The sequence below is a fragment of the Ctenopharyngodon idella genome, chromosome 19 (genome assembly GCF_019924925.1).
Source record: "Ctenopharyngodon idella isolate HZGC_01 chromosome 19, HZGC01, whole genome shotgun sequence".
Lineage (NCBI taxonomy): Eukaryota > Metazoa > Chordata > Actinopteri > Cypriniformes > Xenocyprididae > Ctenopharyngodon > Ctenopharyngodon idella.
The window spans coordinates 6,630,479-6,646,921 of NC_067238.1; the positions used below are offsets into that span (position 1 = coordinate 6,630,479).

The 16,443-nt window shown below is 41.3% G+C and overlaps 1 protein-coding gene across 10 annotated transcripts in view; it reads right to left on the reverse strand.

The window, feature by feature from the left end:
• LOC127501072 (oxysterol-binding protein-related protein 7-like) overlaps positions 1 to 16,443 on the reverse strand; it is a 198,859-nt gene that overhangs the window by 136,904 nt on the left and 45,512 nt on the right. For 8 of the 10 annotated variants that reach the window (XM_051872834.1, XM_051872837.1, XM_051872835.1 and 5 more), the window contains 4 exons: positions 6,408 to 6,541; positions 5,934 to 6,026; positions 5,679 to 5,856; positions 5,206 to 5,495 (listed from right to left, as the gene is read on the reverse strand). In XM_051872834.1, the coding sequence (XP_051728794.1) occupies positions 5,206 to 5,495; positions 5,679 to 5,856; positions 5,934 to 6,026; positions 6,408 to 6,541 (695 nt within the window). The remainder of the gene's footprint in view (positions 1 to 5,205; positions 5,496 to 5,678; positions 5,857 to 5,933; positions 6,027 to 6,407; positions 6,542 to 16,443) is intronic. The other 2 variants (XM_051872833.1, XM_051872831.1) reach the window with 1 other exon arrangement.

Here is a 16,443-nt window from a genome sequence, read left to right on the forward strand (position 1 = left end):
GGTTCAAAACAGCCCACAGCACTGAGACGGCATTATTGAAAGTGTTAAGTGATATCTTCCTGGCCTTAGACAAAGGAAATGATGTTGTTTTGGTGTTGCTCGACCTGAGTGCAGTTTTTGACATGATCGACCATAACATCCTCATCTCCGTCTTGAACATTCAATAGGGCTAAAGGGTACAGTCCTGAAATGGTTTCAGTCCTATTTGAGCGATAGATGTTTTTCAGTTAACTATAATTATAAAATTTCAGGTAAAAAAAAAACATCTTCCTTGGGGGGTTCCGCAAGGCTCTATCCTTTCTCTTTTACTTTTTTCTTTATATTTGCTCCCTCTGGGCAGCATTTTTAGAAAGTATGGAGTATCATTTCATTGTTATGCCAACGACACGCAAATGTATTTACCAATCAGACATTCCACAAATTCAGTTGAGATATTTCTAGAGTGTTTAAAGGACATCAAAAATTGCATGGCAAATAATTTTTCAATGTTGAATGAGGAAAACAGAGGTTATTGTTTTTAGCCACCTAAAGAACTCCACAAAAAATGTATTAGATTCGAGCCCTCTGGCACCGTATTTGAAAACAACAGTAAGAAATTTAGGCTTCCTAATTGATAACTTAAAATTAGATAAGCAAATTAACTCAGTGGTTTGGGCTTGTTTTTATAATTTGCGTTTATTAACCAAAGTAAAACTGTTCCTAACAAACTCAGACTCTGAAAGAGTAATCCATACTTTTATTCTATTACGGCTAGATTTCTGTAACTCTTTGTACTCTGGCATCACTGCCACATCTTTGTCTCGATTACAATCAGTACAAAATGCTGCAGTGAGGTTACTAAAAAAGGTAAAGAAATATGAATCAATTACCCCTGTGTTAGTTTCTTTAAATTGGCTCCTGGTCCATTTTAGAATCAAATATAAAATTTTATTGTTCGTGTTCAAATCTTTAAACAACCAGGCTCCGTCGTATTTGGCAAACCTTTAATTCCATATAATCCTCCCAGAACACTACGATCAGAGAATCAAAAATTACTTGTAGTGCCTAGAACAAACTGCCTATATAAAGGCGATCGGGCCTTCGCTGTGATAGGGCCAAGACTTTGGAATGAGTTGCCCCTGCCGATCAGGTCTGCCAAATCACTGTCAATCTTTAAGAAATTGTGGAAAGTACATCTAATGTTGGTAGCATACAATGACTAGATGTGGTGTTTTACATGTTGATGTGGTGTTTTATGTTGTCAGTGTTTGTTTTCCATTCTTCTATTTCCTATGTAAAGCACTTTGGTTCAACCTCGGTTGTGTTTTAAATGGTGCTATATAAATAAACAAAGACAAGTCCAGTCCACTTGGCAAGGATGTCAAAGTAAAACAATTTTTTTTCTTCTACAGAAAACAAAGAAGATATTTTAAGTTTGGTAACCAAACACTTTTGTGTGACTTCAATTGTATGAATAAACATTCTCATTTCTGGATTTTTTTTTTTTTTTTTTTTTTTCCCACATAAGAAAGTCATACAGTTTTGGAATGACAACAAGGTTAGTAAATGATGACAGTCTATCCCTTGAAATAAGAACAATTGCAAGTTTAGAATGCTCCTTGACTGTCAAATCAGTGTGATTAGCCCCCTTGAACAAAAATTATTTCAAGATATTAAAAGCATACATGCACCAAGTTTATGTACAATGTGAATGAAGCAGCAGAGACACCAAGCCACACCCATGTGTCACGTGTGAGTGGCTGTAATGAGCGCACAACGATGAATAAACAGAAACAATCTTTATTTAACAAACTAACATGCAGGAGATGGCTGGAGAAGTCACAGAAACACAAGGCCACACTTCCTGGTGCCAGCTGATGATGCTATAACTGTAAACCAAAATGGTCATATCCATGCTATCAGACACCATGACCAAACATATATCCCCAGTTTGATCTAAATCAGACAATTCACTTGATATGAGACTCTTCTAGTTTCCCTTTTTTGTCATTAATTTAATCCCTCAATATGGCAACACCATTTGAAATATGCAAAGTTTGTTTGCATAATGTTGACGAGGTTTGTTGAGAATCTCACAAATCCCTTTGGGTAAATATTTAAAAGTTCACAGTATGCTTAAAAAACAAACAAACAAACAAACAAACAAACAAACAAAAAAACACTAAGGCCTGGTTTCACAGACAGGGCTTAGACTAAGCTAGGATTAGGCCTTAGTTCAATTAGGGCATTTAAGTAACTTTTATAAACGTACCCTAGAAAAAAAAAAACATTACTGGTGTGTATCAAGAGACAAAACAATGACACTGACATATTTTAAGATATGTCAGTTGACGTTTCTTTCAGTTAAAAAAGCTCAAACATGCATTTTAGTCTAGGACTAGCTTAAGCCTTGTCTGTGAAACCAGGGGTAAATGTAAAATCCATGATAAGCTCCTAATCCTACATATTAATGATGATGATGATAATAATAATAATAAAAAAACATTCTGTTTGGCAAGTAATGTAGTGGCACTCTATGACCTTGATGTGGCCCAATCAGACTGTGTAGTAACTCTTTTACTAGTGTGAGTGAAGAAATTAAGTAAACAAATTCATTTTAAACTCAGAGTTGCAAATTTAATCTAAATGGGTGTATCAAATGACAAATTATGCAGTAAATTAGACTAATTCATTATCCAAAAGTTAAAGGGTTAGTTCACCCAAAAATGAAATTTCTGTCATTAATTACTCACCCTCATGTCGTTCCAAACCTGTAAGACCTTCTTTCATCTTCTGAACACAAATTAAGATTTTTTTTGATGAAATCCGAAAGCTTCTGACCTCCCTATACACAGCAATGTCATAAACTGCAAGGTCAATGCAAAAACAAAACAGTTTCTTCTATTTTCTGCCAGTCTCCTACGCTGTCTAAGTTGTTAACACAGTGCAGTGCTTCTGGGTTCTATGTCAGAATGCCGGCTTAGTATGGGCCAACGCTGTACACATGAGCACCACGACGCATACGTGTGATACTGACGCAGAAGCTGGCCAATAATGAGTCGGTGTTTAGACCTAGAACCCAGAACCGCTGCACTATTTGTACAACATCAACAGCATTTGCAACAGTTTATGTTTTTACAACAGGTGATTCCCTGGAGGTTTGCTGTTTTCTTGTTCATTGTGACAAAGATTCAGTTTCATGTACCTACAGCCAGAGCTGCTTTTCTCTGTTTAAGGATATTGACAAGACATGCATGTTTGTATGTAGCATCTGCATGCATGTCCAGTGTAGTGGATGCTCTGCTTTGGGAACAATTTTCCTTTAGCATGCTACATTTTAATAACAAGAATTGCACATTGTTCTGAAATCCCATTCTGAGTGCTAAAGGAATATTTTCACATGAAAAATGATCAACGGCACTTGACTCTAAGAAGATTGCTAAGCAACGTCTCTTTCGGTAATGCTGTGTGCAGTAGCAGGCTGTACATTACACCTCCTGACCAAAACAACACAACCCTCTTCTGTGGATTCCTTCCTGAGGAAACGGTAAGTTCTTTCAGTGATGAGCTAATGACTTACAGCATTTTTACACTGCAAAAAATAATTAGCAATGCAACATCATGTTCTTGAGGGTTCTTATTCTTATTATTGAAGAACAGCTGTATTATCTCCTGTATCTCATATCTGCATATGGAAATCATGCAAATGAGGATATGCATAATAGATGTTGTAAGCTCCACAGTGTACAGTATATGGTTATTTCAGCAAGGAGACGGGGTGGGGAATAAAGCTGTGGCATGTATGCACAACATTCCGCAGGTTCTGGTGCCAAACGGTTTTATAAATCTGAAAACTAAAAATCTGCCTTTTGTGGGTACACACCATAAATATGTATATGTTGCATAGTCGTAATTTGCGGGTGGGACGGGTGGGACATGATCCCGACTGCTTTTTGCCAGAGTCGATATTGTCCCCACCACTTTTTGAAACATCTCGCGGCACAGATGTATCTATTACAAAAGACTGGGATGTGCTGTTTTTGAAATCATGTTGAGTGATCGTTGCCACTAATATTAGTGGCGCAACAGTGATCTCTCTTGGCACTCGTGCAGACTGCGCAGTCTTCACACAGATGAGCGTTTTAATCTAGGCTACTGCTTAACGCTGTTGTGGCCGGAGACTCTATTCGTTTCGGTGAAATGTCAATACAAAATGCACATAAACGTGTCCCTGCTCTTGATATACAATCACTGATGAGAAAAAAATAAAATAAATTACACAAGGGCGGATTAGAACCCAGAACCTCTGGCCAAAGACTATAGAATAACACAAGACGCATCACTCGTATTATTATGAATGGGAGAAAGTGCAATGCGCAAGAGACGCACATTTAGGATTGTGCATGCGCATTAGCATGATCCAACCTTTTTTGTCATGATCCGAGCGTTTAGAAACAAAATGTATGAGACAGTTGTTGTCAGATTTCATTGGTGATTTCAAATATGACTTCAAATATCGAAAGCTTGGCAAACAGCTTTAGAGAATTTGATGTTTCCCCATTCAGAGAGATAGGAGCTGCACTTGCATGCCCAAGAGGCGTTTCAAAGATGGCCGCCGAGTGAAATGACTTGTCTTCTGGCACACAAAAATTCTGCAACTAGTCCACCAGGACAATTTAGTAATACACGCAGCTCTACGTATTTATTGGCTGATGTAAATACTCTCGAGACGAACAATATATTGTATTATAGAAGATGTAAGGACGAAACTATCACCCCGCCCAGCCCCGCCGCCATCTTGGAACAGTCAACATTTCAGATGCTGTCGGCACTCACAGTAAAAGTCAATGAGTTCTCCAAGAAGCTACAACATTGCACAGCCTCTGGTTGTAAAAACAACCAAGATTTAAATTCCCCAAAAAATTAGATAAGCTTTTACAGGTGAGAATGTGTTGGCTTGTAGATAATGCCTTCATATTGCATTTTGTTAGTTTAGCAATTATAATGTTTGGGTCTATAAAACAAAACATGCGTATAACTATGGTTGCAGACTCACAGTGAACTTGCTCTTGAGTGTTCACGCGCTGCTTTGAACGTTCCAATTTTGCAGATGGCTTGCGTATAGCAGCCCATGGTAACAGCTGCTAATGAGGCATCTATATATATATATATATTCTATGGTACACAGACTGTTAGGATAAAATCTATGAGGCACCAGGTCCTTACCATTCTTTTGTAAGGGTCGTCTATGTGGTTGGCAATATCCAGGAGTTCAGAATATTCCAGCTCTTCACTGACACGCTGTAATAAACTAAGCGGTTCATTGAGAGCCACTGGCATGGAGACCCGTGACAAATCCTTCCCGATGTTGTTGTACAGGATGGAAAGGATTCCAATATGGCTGTTATTGGTGCTGTGTGCAGGAAGCACTGTGCGCCGTCCAGTGACATTCAGAGCATTAGAAGGCAAATCTTTTGTGCTGGAAACACTGGCTCTGTACTTCATATTTGTAGCTGCTGAAAAATGAAGTAACATACCAATAAATGAGCGACTGTGCACAAAACTGAAAACACCTAAAAAAAAAAAAAAAAAAAAAAAAAAAATCAAAACCACTTAAGGTTACACATTTGCTGAAGATTAATCATTACTTAACCATCAACCTGTAAAGCAGCTTAAGTATTCAGTAATTGTAGACATACTGTGGCCTTCCTCTGGTTCAGAGTTGCTTGTGGTGATATCACTCAAACCAGATTCGTCAGACATTTCATTTTCAGACAAATTCTCACAAACCACCTCACTGGCATCAAAATACTCGGCTGTAGAGTCAGTCACTGAGGGTGTACGAAACAGCTTACGGTCCTGAGAGGGGGTGGGCTGCTTGATGACAAAAACATTTATTCGAAATAAATAAAAATAATTACTTAAAAACATGTGGCACATGGGGAAGCACACACCTGATCCTGACGCACAGTACAGTAGGACTCATCTGACGAATCGGATGACAGTGACACAGAGTGAACTCTGGTTAAACGTGACTGCAGCTCAAGCTAAAAACAAAACAAAAAAGTCAGTAACTGACACAATTTAAGGATAAAAAGCAAGACAGCATACAAGACAGACAGTACATACAGCCTATAATTTAAATTCATTCCTGACAGTAAATGTTTAAAAAAAAAAAAAAAAAAAAAAAAAACTTCAAAAATTCTAATTCTGCCTGGTCTACTTATAGGCAAAGCAAATGTATGAAGGTGACTTTAAGGGCAAACATGCTTTCAATTACAACAAAATATTTAGCTCATCCCTCAGTCTGCAGTGACAAAAAATGTTTATAGATGACAATAATAGTTTTAGCAGCAGCTCACGCTGTAATCATAAGTGTACTAGTGTATTCACACCAGAAACATATTGAACAGTGAGCAACAATTTACCTCTGAAAGGGTTGTGCACAATGTGGCCAACTGATCTGAGGTTGACTGCCGAAGGTCTGGTCCAGCCCAAGCCTGTCTGACACGCTCACGCTCCAGAGCCAAGGATTCATGAATGGACTTTAAAGATGCATGTACTATAAAGACAGATAGACAAACATACATTATTCAACCTCCCAGTACACACTTGATGTTGACATAGTGATGGAAGTGCAGCGCTTCCGTGTTCTACGTCAGAGCGCAGACTCATTATTGGCCGACTCCTGCATCAGCACCACACACATGCGTAGTGGTGCTCACATGTACAGCGTCGGCCAATACTGAGCTGGCGTTCGAAGAAGACACGAAAGCGCTGCACTGCATTCACTATGTCAACTGTGTAGGAGACTGATAGGGGAGAGAAGAAATTGTCTATGTGTCTTTTACTATTAACCCTTTACAGTAAGGGGACTAAAAGTCATCATTTTTGTTTTTTGCCCACAAAAAGTATTCTTGACACTTTATAACATTAAGGTTGAACCACTGTAGTCACATGGACTGTTTTGACGCTGTATTTAATACTTTTTCTGGACCGCAAAAGGTGCAATGACGTTGTTGCCTATGTGTGGTTCAGAAACCCTCAGATTTCATCAAAACTATCTTAATGTGTGTTCTGAAAATGAATGAAGGTCTTACGGGTTTGGGACAACATGAGTACTTAATGACAGAAATTTCATTTTTGGGTGAACTAACCCTTTATGTGCTTACTAAATTAATTTCTTAAACTGCTGACCTTGTTTCATTGCTAATAAATAGTGTTTTCACTATAGTTTGGATATTCATATCCACCGCAGAGCAGATAGTTACAGCACGTTAAAATGAACGACGGACGATCCATTTGTTCGGCCGTGAAATAAGTGACTCTTTCAAAATTCCTTATAAATTGATTAATAATTCCCTTTGAGTGCATTAACTAATTTTAACAAATACAACTTTTGATTTTAACAATGTATTAGTAAATGTTGAAATTTACATTAACCCTCTGGGGTCTGAGGCTGATTTGGGGCCCTGGAGAAGTTTTGACATGCTCTGACATTTGGTCTTTTTTCAGTTGTTCATAAACATATTAATGGAAAAGGTGTCATCACACTGTATTCAGCATGAGCTAGGCTACCATAATATGTGGGCAACATGTATGTACATGTTTGTATTTTTGAAGGAATAACATTTATGCGTGGTTATTGAAAAAACAAAAAAAAACTTAAGTCACTGTAATAAGGCCAAAAAATAAATATTAAATATGTGTTCACAAGACTTCTGGGTATTGGAGGTTGTAGACTAGAATTTTTGCTTCAAAATGATGTAAAAATTATCCTGCCTACTCGTTCATATAAAACAATATAGATATTTAAATTTTATAAGACACTTTTTGTCAAGAAACACAGTATGCATGGAGGTGTGAATCTTCCTGAATAATGCTGTGATTCACACCTGAGAAGACAAAGACCCGCATAATGACCTGCATAATGACCCGCATAATGAGCCCTTTCAGTCAGGTAGGCTATGTGAAAAAAACCTCTGATCATGTCTCAAGCTCATCATGCTGTAAATCAGAATTTGCGTCTGAATAGCGCTCGCTCCGTGGTCGTGGTCGAATTAGTGTATAATGAGCTGACTCACGGACGTCTGACATAGCTCTATTTTCATTCAGATTACATAAAGAGAGAATATTTGTTTTCGATTTGACTTACACGATTTAAAACCTGACATTTCAATGTTTCTTTAGACATAAGTCTCATTTTTGTGTCATTAGTATTCTCTAAGTTACAGTTCGTTTTCTAATGAGTATCAGATTGGACTTCGTTCAGAGGGAGACGACAGATCACGCATCATGTTAGTTTTCTTTATTTTGCAAAAAGCACAACATTTTGTTTTTACTCTGAGTGTACACAAATAAAAGAAGACATTCTATAGTTTCAATTGATATATTACTTATGTCTCTATGACAAAAAAATGAAAGAGTATTTTAAGTCTGTTTTGCTGCAATGTGAAAAAAATCCTGCAAAACGCGCCAGCGTGTTTCTTGACTCCAGAGTGTTAACAAAGTTTAATAAATGCTGTAGAAGTGCAGTTCATTATTAGTACATGCTATCTTATGTAGTTTACCAATGTTAACTAATGAACCTTACTGTAAAGAGTTACCTTTTGGTCAAATAAATGCAGGCTTGATGAGCATAAAAGACTTCTTTCAAAAATAGTAATGTTTCCAAATCATTGATCGGTACTGTACATTGCGAGTTCTGAGCTTTTATATGCACTAAGTTCCCGTACAAACTGAATGGATGAATTATCAGCTCAGTATAACTTGAAGCCCAATTGTTTAATTTTGCATGAATGGTGCGCATAGGCGTTTGTTCACCAGTGCGCTCCAAAAGTGTGATAAGATTCACGTGAGCCATTCCTATCGTGATGCTGATGATAAAATGTGCAACCTATTTGAATTCTATAGAGAATGTACCACTTTAAAACGCTATAGTAAAACTAAAATGTGATCTAAAACAACCACATAAATTAAAAAGACTGATGAAAAGAGGAGAAAACGTCTCAGGTTACGTATGTAACCACGGTTCCCTGAAAACAGGGAACGAGACACTGCGTTTGAACGCATATGGGGAACGTCAGCACGTGAACTGGTGTCTGAAAGCAATTATCAAATCTCACCAATCCTATTGGCCGGCGACAGCCTATGACGTCATTAAAGACGCGACCCGCAAGTATAAAAGGAGCGCCTAGAGAAGCAGTCAGTACCTTATCGTCTGAAGGGACTGTTCAGCAGGCAGCCCCGATGCATGGCAGGTAACGCAGTGTCTCGTTCCCTGCTCTCAGGGAATCATGGTTACATACGTAACCTGAGACGTTCCCTTTCGAAAGGCAACTCTACACTGCGTTTGAATGCACATGGGGAACGATATACCCACGCCGCCATGCTTGAGGGGAGTGCATGCCAGAAAATGGCTAGACAAACGTCAGAACTAGCAGCTTCAACTGAAATGCCAGAACCACTCCCCCTACGGGTCATATACAGTGGGTACGGAAAGTATTCAGACCGCCTTAAAATTTTTCACTCTTTGTTATATTGCAGCCATTTGCTAAAATCATTTAAGTTCATTTTTTTCCCTCATTAAATGTACACACAGCACCCCATATTGACAGAAAAACACAGAATTGTTGACATTTTTGCAGATTTATTCAAAAAGAAAAACTGAAATATCACATGGTTCTAAGTATTCAGACCCTTTGCGGTGACACTCATATATTTAACTCAGGTGCTGTCCATTTCTTCTGATCATCCTTGAGATGGTTCTACACCTTCATTTGAGTCCAGCTGTGTTTGATTATACTGATTGGACTTGATTAGGAAAGCCACACACCTGTCTATATAAGACCTTACAGCTCACAGTGCATGTCAGAGCAAATGAGAATCATGAGGTCAAAGGAACTGCCTGAAGAGCTCAGAGACAGAATTGTGGCAAGGCACAGATCTGGCCAAGGTTACAAAAAAATTTCTGCTGCACTTAAGGTTCCTAAGAGCACAGTGGCCTCCATGATCCTTAAATGGAAGACGTTTGGGACAACCAGAACCCTTCCTAGAGCTGGCCGTCCGGCCAAACTGAGCTATCGGGGGAGAAGAGCCTTGGTGAGAGAGGTAAAGAAGAACCCAAAGATCACTGTGGCTGAGCTCCAGAGATGCAGTCGGGAGATGGGAGAAAGTTGTAGAAAGTCAACCATCACTGCAGCCCTCCACCAGTCGGGGCTTTATGGCAGAGTGGCCCGACGGAAGCCTCTCCTCAGTGCAAGACACATGAAAGCCTGCATGGAGGACTCCAAGTTGGTGAGAAATAAGATTCTCTGGTCTGATGAGACCAAGATAGAACTTTTTGGCCTTAATTCTAAGCAGTATGTGTGGAGAAAACCAGGCACTGCTAATCACCTGTCCAATACAGTCCCAACAGTGAAGCATGGTGGTGGCAGCATTATGCTGTGGGGGTGTTTTTCAGCTGCAGGGACAGGACGACTGGTTGCAATCGAGGGAAAGATGAATGCGGCCAAGTACAGGGATATCCTGGACGAAAACCTTCTCCAGAGTGCTCAGGACCTCAGACTGGGCCGAAGGTTTACCCTCCAACAAGACAATGACCCTAAGCACACAGCTAAAATAACGAAGGAGTGGCTTCACAACAACTCCGTGACTGTTCTTGAATGGCCCAGCCAGAGCCCTGACTTAAACCCAATTGAGCATCTCTGGAGAGACCTAAAAATGGCTGTCCACCAACGTTTACCATCCAACCTGACAGAACTGGAGAGGATCTGCAAGGAGGAATGGCAGAGGATCCCCAAATCCAGGTGTGAAAAACTTGTTGCATCTTTCCCAAAAAGACTCATGGCTGTATTAGATCAAAAGGGTGCTTCTACTAAATACTGAGCAAAGGGTCTGAATACTTAGGACCATGTGATATTTCAGTTTTTCTTTTTTAATAAATCTGCAAAAATGTCAACAATTCTGTGTTTTTCTGTCAATATGGGGTGCTGTGTGTACATTAATGAGGAAAAAAAATGAACTTAAATGATTTTAGCAAATGGCTGCAATATAACAAAGAGTGAAAAATTTAAGGGGGTCTGAATACTTTCCGTACCCACTGTATAGGCTGTCAGTGATAGCATTCCCTATGGCCAACAGCCCAACCTATAAGCCTCAAAGAGGCCTTCCACAGAAGGCCTAACAAGGCTGCTCAAAGGCTTCTGGGACCAACTTCTTTTTCAAAGAAAAGAGGGTACCTCTGAGGGAATGTAGCCAGGGGGCCCGAAGGAACCCTAGCCAGTCACTTGTCAGGGGAACAAGTCAACCCTGAATGTCACCAGGGAGGCCGACCTGGTCTAATTAAAGCAACCTAGTCTTGGCCAACAACCTGTCTGATCACAGAGTCTCAAATCACATTCTTCAGAGAAGATATCCAGTAAGAGGGACTGCAAAGAGGCAGTAACCAACTCAGACCAGAGCGTAGAGACGGGCATCCTGGAGAGCAGGACTCAGCTTAGCGCTTTTAACCCTTACCAATGAGGGGAGTAACACTCTGCTCAATCCTTGGATCTACTCAGCGCCTGATTATTCGCACTGAGGAGGTCGTGCACTCTAAAGGAACCCAACACAGGGGAGTACATTTACCAGCCTAGGGGCTGATCCTCAATAGGGAGGCCTCAGAGAGGCCTACTACCACTGACTAGATTAGGGAGCTAAGTACTAAGAGGACAACCCTCAAACGAGGGGAGTACAGGGCTCAAATTAACAGATAAACCGTACCGTAGACACAAAATCATGGAGGCCCAAGAAGGGGCCTGCAACATGACATAAATTCTACATTGTGTAGAAATACATCACAGCAGCCTTGAGAACGGCCAGACATGTGAAACTACATGCTCAATCTGCTAAAAGAAGACCCAGATGTGGGGAGAATAGCTTAAAGGGCAGCCTGTGAAGGCCACACACCTAGAGCAGCTCGCTTGCTGATAAGCAAAATCCCACAAACATGGAACTCGTTCAGAAAGAAACAGCGTCAACTTAGCAGATAAGACTGTAGAACGCCCACATAACAGTCTACCTTAACACAATCCGACAAGCAGTGTACTCAGTAAAAACACTTTTTACTCTCAAAGCAAGAGGAGTACAAACATACGCCATCACACTCTGCAGGAGGCCCAAAAAAGGGCCTACAACTTCCAGAAAGACACGTAGCGTCAGCTCGTGGCAGCGTTCTAAGCTCTAGGGAGCCAAGTATGATAACCAAACTCTACAGAGAGGTTAACTAGTTTAACTCGACCTGAGCCACCATTCCACCAGCCAATGTACTCAGTAAAAACACCTTTTACTCTTAAAGCAAGAGGAGTACAAACCTACGCCATCATGTTCTAGAAGGAGGCCCAAACGGGGCCTGTGTCTCAGAAAGACACGTAGCATCAGCTAGTGGCAATTTTAAGCTATAAGGGAGCCAAATATTAGAACCAAACTATCCAGTGAGGTTAACTATTTAGCTCAACCTGAGCTTGATTCTATTCAACACATTCCAACAGGCAATGTACTCAGTAAAACACTCAAAACTCTTTAAACAAAAGGTGTACAAACTATGCCAACATGCTCCGAACGAGGCCCAAACAGGGCCTACTACTCCAGAAAGACACAGGCGTCAGTCAGTGGCAGTGTCAAAATTAAACCATACATTCCACCATGCAATGTACTCAGCAAAAACACTTTTTACTCTTTAAGCAAGAGGAGTACAAACTTGCTCCATCATGTTCTTGAAGGAGGCCCAAACAGGGCCTGCGACTCTAAGCTTTAAGGGAGCCTAATCTGAGAGCCAAACTATCAAGTGAGGTTACCTAGCTTAACTCAACCTGAGCTTAAAATCTACACATTTCAACAGGCAATGTACTCAGTAAAACACTATTAACCCTTTACAGTAAGGGGAGCACAAAGAATATATGCTGCCATGCTCTGAAGGAGGCCAGAACCAGCCTACTACTTCAAATAAACACACGCATAAACCTGTGGCAGTGCTAGTTCTAAGTGAGCAAAACTCTAACCAAACATCTACCAACAAACTTGTGATACAACAAGCTATTGTGCTCAGAAGGAGGCCCAAACAAAGCCTCCTACTCCAAACAACACAATCATCATCTTGTAGCAGTGTTCAAACTCTAAAGGGAGCTACTGTGATGGAAATTTTGAACTAATTAATAATGAACTAACATTTCTTTTCTTCTACAGGCCTAATAAGCTAACTTTGAAATAGAGAAATAGTCACTAGGACTGAGTGTTGTAACAAGTGGAAAAATTCTGCTGTGCTGGCTAGACAGCATCCTTCTAAGGATAAAAAACAGTCTTTGAAAAATTGTTTTAACCTATTGAGTAATCTGAACTATTAACCCGGTGATATTTTTTGATGATCTTGTGATTCAGTTGTTCTAATCTAAATTTACTCCGCCAGTAAGCAGGGCAGAGGAACTGAGATGTTTTTCTTAAATCTGAACCAATCATATTAAGACTGATGATTATGAGTAATAGATCATGCTATACTGACTGTGAAATGTACCTGAAATCCTATAAAACCTGCTGTATTCCTTTGTTCGGAGAGAGATTCTCTGGGATTGATGGGAACTCTCCCGGCCGTGATTAAAGCTTTGAAGGACAAAAACTGTGTCTCTGGTTATTGCTGCGCATCAAGTCAGGTTAGGGAACACTAGGTTTTTGAGGGTCAAGACATTGACCGAGATATTATTGAGTGTCGATTTGGAGATGCTCCAAGTACTATTAAGTGTCGATTTGGAGATGCTCCGAAAGATCAGGTTATTTATTGAGTGTCGATTAGGAGACGCTCGGGTGTCGATTAGGAGACGCCCCAGGAACAGGTAAACTTAAGTTAGGTGCGTCTTGGAAAATCTACCACACTACATAAGAACCAAACTGAATAGTGAGGTTCAGAAAGCAAACTCAACCTGAGCTATGCATTCCAACAGGCCAAATACTCAGTAAAAAACACTTTTTACCCTTAAAGCAAGAGGAGTACAAACTTAGTCACCATACTCTGAAGGAGGCCAGAACAAAGCCTACTACTACAGAAAACAGGTGCTAACCTGTGGCAGCAATAGAGTTACAGCTCACATTGTGTAGGGCAAAAACTAGAACTTAAAGCATAAACAAATGCTTTACTTTCCATTCATACCATCCTGAAACTCAAGGAGGATGCTTTTCACAAACACAGAAGTTTCTACATCTGTACTGAACCCTAGGGAACAGGAGCTTAATAAAAGCTAACACTGTTTCACTCAAATTTGAATGTTAATTCAAGGGGTTCAGGGGAAAAGACTAAACAAAGTATGAATGAAAATTCTAGAAAAAAGTGGGGCCTAAGCAACACTAGCATTCACTTATCCACATAATAATAAGGGGCCTACCACCTGAGACAACGGCACCAGGGAGACTAGCCATAGCCTGCTACCTTAGCTGCTATCTATCTTGCACCTACACCAAAGGGGTAATGGGCCTGGGCCTGACAATTCTGATAAGAGGAGGCCAGAACAAGAAGGGAAGAGTAAAGAAGGGAAGAGTAAAAAGGTGAAATGCTTCCAGTATATCACCTAAACCCTAGCTCTAGCCTAGGCCAGCTATAGCTGTGGGCCTATAGGGCCACACATAAGCATAGATCTGCCTGGGGCTTAAACTCAGCCACTAAAAACTCTCAATAGAGAGGAGGCAACTCTGAAATAACCTCTAAAAACAAGAGCTCAGAGGAGCAAAGCTCAACCCAAGCCAAACAATGTCAGGCGGCCCCTGAGGCCGACACTAAACATAGATCTATCTGAAGTAAAGAGTACTAATCTCGAATACAAACTCTAGCTATGACCAGAGGAGAAGCTACTCTACCATATGGTGGCTGTAAAAGCGGCCATTTGGTTTGCCAACACAGAAATAAATAGTTCTAGCCAACCTAATGGAACTTCAGAGCCTTAAATTCCCCTTCTCTTTTCCTTACATGCCCAGGTAAAAATTTACAGGAAACTTAAGGTCAATATATTTGTAACATAAATATAGACCAAGCTCACCTTCCTGCGGCTCGAAGACCGGAGACTCCTCATCATGGAAGGGATGGAATCTATGGTTCTTTTAAGCCTAAAAGAGCCTCTTCACTATCAAGCCAGAAAGTGAGCCATCAGAGAAATACTCATGGGCCCAGCCCTCAGCCTGACTGTAAGAAGCACCTGAGCATGTTAAAAATTTTTTTCCACTATTCAGGAGGTGGAAGAAGAGAGGAGAGGGTAGACGTAACTACCCTCGCAGAGAGGAAATCAATCACTGACGCTGCTGGCACCTGTGATTGATTACCTCCCTCAAATCCTGCTTCTTCTTCCTGGAGTCCTGCCTTCTCTGGGACCTGCTCCGAGGAGGAGGAGGTGCCCAAGAGGCAACACTGGACCTCTGGCCCTGTCTCCGATCCTCGAATCGGGACGGGCCAGGACCTCCTGTCTGTCTGGGCCCAGGATCAGATCTGAGCGGTATGTAGGTTTTAAACGCTGCCGAGCGCGCCTTCGCCTCTCTGAACTTTCCCACCACTGCCTCGATGGAGGTACCAAAAAGTTCAGAGGGCGAAACCGGCGCATCGAGAAGAAAGCCCTTTTCTTTCTCCCCGATGTCAGCCATGTTCAGCCACAGGTGTCTCTCTGTGGCCACCATTGCTGCCATCGATCTACCAACCGAGGCAGCAGTTTGTTTAGTGGCCCAAAGAGCCAGATCCGTGGTGCAGTAACAACGCCATGGTGTGTAAGGCCGCACCAGCCTGACCCGCTGCCGCGTATGCTCTGCTATTCAAGCGAGAAGTCACTTTAAGGGGCTTGCCCTGTGACGAGATAGTTCGCAAATGTCTCGTCAATAGGGGGCATTGACACATACCCATGCTGTCTCAATCCCTCAACATCAGCGAAATTAGCCCGCTGATGCCGGTGAATACGAGAAGGCATGGAAGAACCCATACTCAGCTCGATCTCAACATGAAGATCAGGAAGGAATGGAAGGCTCACGGGGGCTGTTGTGTTATGGCCAGAAAGGAACCGCTCGTCAAGCCGTCCGCGTGCGGCCCCTTTCTTAACATGCTCCCAAGGCAGCTGCAGCCTGCCAGAAGAGCACTCCATAACCTCAAGCAGCTCTGCATACGCAGGGCAGGGAGGCTTTGAAGTCTCAGCAGGCTCACCCGCTTCCTCCTCAACCATCTCCTGCTCTCTTGGGCTTGACGCCAGAAGAGCACTCGCTGCTGGATCTGATGATGTCAACGAGAGGACATCATCATCATCCAGCAGCTCGCCCTCATCAGCCACTGAGGGTTGAGAGAGATTTACACCTCTCTCAAACAGCGTTTAAGTGTGTGTGGATCCACACACTTCCGGAAACGTTTGTCAGATATAGTAATTCTTACCAGATTCGAAGTAATCGCAATCAGACAAAAACAGTCCCTGA